The 6,150-nt window shown below is 37.8% G+C and overlaps 1 protein-coding gene across 1 annotated transcript in view; it reads left to right on the forward strand.

Moving 5' to 3' along the window:
- The window catches only part of USP14 (ubiquitin specific peptidase 14), a 60,442-nt gene that overhangs the window by 5,172 nt on the left and 49,120 nt on the right, over positions 1-6,150 (forward strand). Inside the window, exon 2 of the mRNA XM_007935600.2 lies at positions 2,566-2,598. Within this exon, the coding sequence (XP_007933791.1) occupies positions 2,566-2,598 (33 nt within the window). The remainder of the gene's footprint in view (positions 1-2,565; positions 2,599-6,150) is intronic.

A 6,150-nucleotide genomic window follows, 5' to 3' on the forward strand; every position in this document is an offset into this window, starting at 1 on the left:
CTTCAGTGTCACCAATTCTATCTTCCATTGATTCAATTCTACTCCTTTGCTCATTCAGTGTCTTATCTATTTCTGAAAATTTAGTATTAATCTTCTGGATTTCTGTGTGTAGATTTTGTATCATTTCTAATTTTTTTATTCATTTTGTCATTGTGTTCTTGTTTTGTCTTTCGAAATTGTTCTAGGGTTTTCTCTGTGTTTTCCTTGATCTGTCTCTCAATTTGTTGAAGACACCTAAATACAGTTCTTTTGAATTCCTTATCAGGGAGTTCCAGTGCTGTGTTTTCCTCCAGGATGTGCTTTGGGTCTGTATCCTGGTCCCTTGTTTCTCCTACTTTATCTTGCTGCTTTGTGTGGACTCTGATGCTCTGTTGTCTCCAAGGCGTTGTGACGTTTTGTGTTTATATTTAACTGTTGATTGTATGTTGGAGTGACTTGCCCACAATTTTCATTTTCTTTGTATGTTATCTATGCAAGCAGGGTAGTGTGGTATGCTCCTCTATTCACTAGTTGACAGCACTTACACACTCACAACCTATCTCCTTTCCTGTTGTCAGCCTCTTGTATGTCCCTGCTGACCTTGGCAAACAAAGCCCATTCCTAGGTCCCTGGAATCCAAATGAGAATGCAGTTTAAAATCCCAAATGGTTGCTACTTGTAAAGATTCAAAATGGCTGCACCCTCGGTCACTTTAAATATCCAAAATGGCTGCCGCAGGTAAACAGTTAAAGTGGCTGTGCTCTCGGTCACTTTAAATATCCAAAATGGCTGCCACTTATGAACATTCAAAGTGGGTGCACCCTTGGTCACTTTAATATCCAAAATGGCTGCCACATGTAAACAATCAAAATGGCGGTGCCCTCCAGACAGCGGAAAGTCAATAGCTCAGGTTATCTCCCTCCTTGCTGTTTCCTTTCCTAGTCGTAGGCCACCAGCACAGTTATCCCTGCAGCCCTTGGTGACCAGGGCTCATCTTTAGGTCAATTCTCAGGTCCCAACACCACTTGGAAATATTCAGGCTGTTGGTCCTGTCAGGGTAGCTAACAGTCTGCAGCTCCAACTCTGTACTCACCTTTTTCCTTCAGGTTTTTCCACTAGTTGGTGCCTAAATCCACTCCTGTATAGTTCCTTTCAAAGCTCAGGGCTCCAGGATTATCTTCTGTATCTCTGTCAATTGGTTTTTCTTCTATTTGTTGAAGAAGGTCTGTGTCGCTTGTCTGCCTATTCTCCATCTTACTGGAAGTCTGCGTTTTTAGTACTTTGATGCCACCAAATTTACTCTTTCAGAGATTGTCTTCTCTCTCTCTCTTTTTTTTTTGGCATCTTATTTTATTGTAGTGAAACATCTATAACATAAGATTTGCTAATTCGCCATTTTAACCATACAATTCAGTGGTTTAAAATTCATTCATAGTATTGTCCAACCATTACCACTATTTCTAAAACTTTTTCATTACCCCCACTCCTTGGAAGGAAGGTTGGGCAATCTACTTCCATAGTGATACTGCCTTGGAAACCCAAGGAGGGGTTGCTATGAATCAGATCTGACTTGATGGCAGTGAGTTTGGTGTTTGATGGCTTCATTACCCCATTTGGAAACTACCCATTAAGGAGTAACTCTGTTCCCTTCTCCCTGCACTGGGAGCTTCTAATCTACTTTCGGTCTCTATGAATTTGTTGAGGCAATCTACTTCTGTAGTGATACTGCCTTGGAAACCCAAGGAGGGGTCGCTATGAGTCGGGTCCAACTCGATGGCACATAACAACAACAACACTCTTTTGTGTGTGAACTTATTTCACTTAGCATGATGTTGTCAAGGTGTGTGCTTATCTTAGCATGAATCAGAACTACATTTCTCTTTACAGCTGAATAATTCCTTGATGGACACTTTCTCCCCCTCCCCCACTCTTTGGCTTATTGTGAATCAAGTTGCAGTGAATATTGGTGTACAGTTATTTTGGGTAAATATCTGAGAGTGAAATTGCTGGGCTATAGGGTAATTCTGTGTTTAAATTTTTTTTACAGGATGACCAGGCTGTTTTCCATAACAGCTGTACCATTTTACATTTCCACCCAGTATTGTATAAAAGATTCCAGTTTCTCTGTGTTCTTGCCAACACTTACTATTTTCTGTTTAAAATTGTGTTTTCTTGTACGGTTTAAACCACTGTCAGACTTACTAGTTTTTGTCATCTTTGTTGGCCATTGAGTTGGACCTGACTCATAGCGGCCCCTCCTTGGGTTTCCAAAGCAGTATCACTACGGACGTAGATTGCCCCATCTTCCTTCCGAGGAGTGGCTGGTGTGTTTGAACCACCAGCCTTCTGGCTAGTTTTAGGCCTCTGTGTATATTTTTGTTTGAACTAGTTTGCTCTACAAACTTTAACTTAAATTACAATAATAAATTTAAAAAAATATATATGTTTTTGGGTATAGAATTTTAAATAAAATCTCTATTGACTGAATTTTATTCTATTTTGAAACAGCTTAAAAATCAGTTTATGCTGAGATTATGTTTAGATTGTGTAGAAGTGGTTAAATGTTTTTGTTTGTTTTTAAAACAGGATGATGACTGGGGAAATATCAAAATAAAAAATGTAAGTATTGATTTCTAGAACACTTACTATAATGCAATTTCCTAATTATTACACCAGAATAAATTCCAGATGTCTTTTTTTCCATGTGTATATTTAGTTCTTTTGGCCCTGTTTGTTGAAATACTTTCCTTTTCCCACTGACTTGTGTTGGAGTCTTTCTTGAAAATTGATTATATGTCTGTTTTTGAAATCTTGTTTCATTGATTTAGTTCTATTTGATTAATTTTATAAACACATAATCTTGATTATCATAATTATCATAGGACTTCTTGTCTGAAAAGTCTTGCAATAGAAATTCTTCAACTTTTTTCTTTTCCAAGAATATTTTATCTATTCTAACTTTATTTCTTTTCTTTATAAAATTTTAGTATAAGTTTAATTTTCTACAAAGTATCTTGTATTTTCTTGAGATTGCATTGTATTTGTAGTTCACGTTGGGAAGAATGAACAGCTTAACAATATTGGATTTTAAAATCCTTGAACATGGTATGTTTCCCCTTTTATATGGGTCTCTTTTTTCTCTTATCAAATATTACACTTTTGCATATAGAGATTTTGTTCCCTCTTGTTATATTCTTGGAACTTAATATTTCTTGATGTCAGTGAAAATGATACTAAAAGTAAAAAAGACCAGGCTTGCTAGTCTGAAAGAGCCTAGTGAAACCCCTGAGACTATGGCCCTTAGCTACCCTTCAGGTCTTGGATTGAACTCCTATGGCTTTCAGCCAAATAGAAGACTGGCTGAAAATTTGCATCAGGTAGATACACTCATTGGAGAGATCAATCATGGGAGAACACAAGGGCAGTATATGCATAGGGAGAGCACTTGGCGGGGAAGGAGTGCATGGGAGGGAAAGGACACAGGGAAGAGGAAACTGTGAGGAGGAAGTGGGAAGAGAGCTGTTGCATTGTGGGAAATTACAGTGAATGTCAGAAGACAAAATGTGTATGAACTGTATGGAAAATGAAATTGCTTTATAAACTTTCACCCAAATCACAATTAAAAAAAAATAATAATTACACTTTTCCAAATAAAAAAAATTACACAATGAAAATGATATTAAAAGAATTTGATTTTCCCATGTTCATGGCTAGAATATAAAATTACAGCTAATGTTTGTAAGTTGATTTTCATCCTATGACTCTGCTAAATTCAGTTCCTAGTTCTAGTAGTTTTTTCTTTTGGGAATGGTTATAGGTTCTATAGGGTTTTCTATGTAACAAGCATGTAGTCTGCAAATAAAGACAGTTCTACTTTTCCCTTTCCAATTTCTATGATTTTTATTTTCTTGCTTATTTCACTGGCTAGGACTGTTGTTTTTGAATATTTTATTGTGGTTTGGGTGAAAGTTTACAGAAAACATTAGTTTTCCATTCAACAATTTATACACAATAATTTCATGATACTAGTTACAATCTCCTCAGTGTAACAGCATTCTTCCCACTTCCTCTTTACTGTTTCTCATCATACTTCTTTCCTGTCCCTTCCTGCCTTCTAAGCTTTATCCCTGGGCAAATGCTGCCTTTTTGATCTCATGTGATTGATTATTCTGAGGAATACCATACCTCCCTGGTGTTTGTGTTCACTTTATAGGCCTATCTACTGTTTGGCTAATAGGTGATCCCTGGGAGTGGATTCCATTCCAGGTTTAAAGAGTGTCTAAAGGCCGTAGTCTTGGAGGTTCCACCAGTCTGTCAGACCAGTGAGTCTGGTCTTTTTATAATTTTGAATTTTGTTCTCCATTTTTATCCTACTCTGTCCAGGTTCTTCTACTGTGATCCCAATCAGAGCAAGTAGTAGTGGTAACCAGGCACCATCTGGTTCTTCTGATCTCAGACTAGTGGAAGATGTGATTCGTTGTCCATTAGTCCTTTGTACTATTTGTTTTCTTGAGTCTTTGATTTTCTTCACACTTTCTTTTCTTCAGACAGGGAGAGACCAATAGTTGCATCTTAGATGGCCATGTGCAAGCTTTTTTTGAGACCCCAGTCTCTACTGGGAATGTAGTAGAATGTAGAACTTTGTCTTTATGGACTGCGTAATGCCAGTTGACCTAGATGTCCCCTGGCTAGCACTTTCAGTACAGTGTTTAATAGAACTGAATATTTATGTTTAATAGCACTCTTTGTTTTTTCCTAGTTCACTAAGGCTTTTTATTATGAAGGCTGTTGAATTTTTCAAGTGCTTTTCTTCTGCTTGGTATTAATATAGTCATATGATTTTTCTCCTTTGTTCTGGTAATGTGGTTAATTTCATTGATTTTTAACACTTAAATCTTGAAATCTTGGGTTCTGCAGTTCTTAAACATTTTGGTTTGCAAACCTTTACACTTAAAATTTATGAAGGACTCCAAAGAGCTTTTGTGTATTAGATTTTATCTGTTGATATTTACCATATTTAAAATTAAAACTCAGGAGTTTTAAAAATCGTGTTTATTTAAAAATAGCAATAACATGTTTTTGGGAAGATGGCAAAATAGGCAGACAAACTCTACAGACCCTCTTCAACAAAGAAAAGAGGAACCAGATACTGAAGATAATTCTGGAGCCTTCAACTTTGAAAGGAAGGATACAGAAGTGGACTAAACTCCAACTACTAGAAGAACCTGTATGAAAGCACTGAAAAAGGAGACATAATGGAGCTGCGGATTGTTAGCAGTCCTGATGGCACAGACAGCTTGAGTATTGCCAAGTGATGTTAGGAAAAAAGAACAAACTCACTGCCATCAAGTTGGACCCGACTCAGAGTGAACCCTTCTTGGGTTTCTGAGCCAGTATCTCTATGGGAGTAGATCGCCCAGTCTTCCTTCCAAGGAGTGGCTGGTGGGTTTGAACTGGCAGCCTTCTGGTTAGCAGTCAAATGCTTTAGGCACTATGCCACCAGAGCTCCTAAGTGGTGTTAGGACATAAGAATTAACCTAAAAATCTTCCCTGCTAGCCAGGGGCTGCATGGAGGACTGCACTGGTGGCTGGTGAGTAAAAGAGGAAGCAGCAAAGAGAGAGATTGGCTGAGCTGTGGACTTTTGGCTGTCCAGAGTGTGTGGCCATTTTGTATGTTTACAGGTGGTTCCACCATTTCAAATATTTAAAGTGACAGTATTCTCTCAGATTCCAGGGATGTAAGAATAGGCTCCACTTACTGGGGACTGCAAGGACATTCCTGACACTGAGGACTGGAAGGTGCAACATTCCCCTTGTGACTCTTATACCCTACACCCTCTTGGTGAATGGAGGTATAGTCATCCCTCACTCACTCCCATCTTCTGGGCCAGCAGGATTTCTATCCCAGTCTGTGTGTTCAGACAGAGCCTGAGTGCATTGCCCCGCCCTGCTTAGATTTTTTTTTTCTTTTATTTTTTTTAGTTTGTTTGTTTTGGTCTCTTTTAAAATTACTAATTTTTTCATGCTTTTTATCACTGTTCTTTCTTCTTCCCTTTCCAGGTTCTAGTTTTTGTCTTTTTCTCTCTTCCCTTTTCCTGGTTCCTATTTTTTTTCTTTCTTGTAGTTTTCCCTCTTCGATGTTTTTCTTTTTTGCATTTTTCGCATTTTTTT

The sequence above is a fragment of the Orycteropus afer genome, unplaced genomic scaffold, assembly GCF_000298275.1.
Source record: "Orycteropus afer afer isolate SDZICR_OR568_19922 unplaced genomic scaffold, OryAfe1.0 scaffold00030, whole genome shotgun sequence".
Classification (NCBI taxonomy): Eukaryota; Metazoa; Chordata; class Mammalia; order Tubulidentata; family Orycteropodidae; genus Orycteropus; species Orycteropus afer.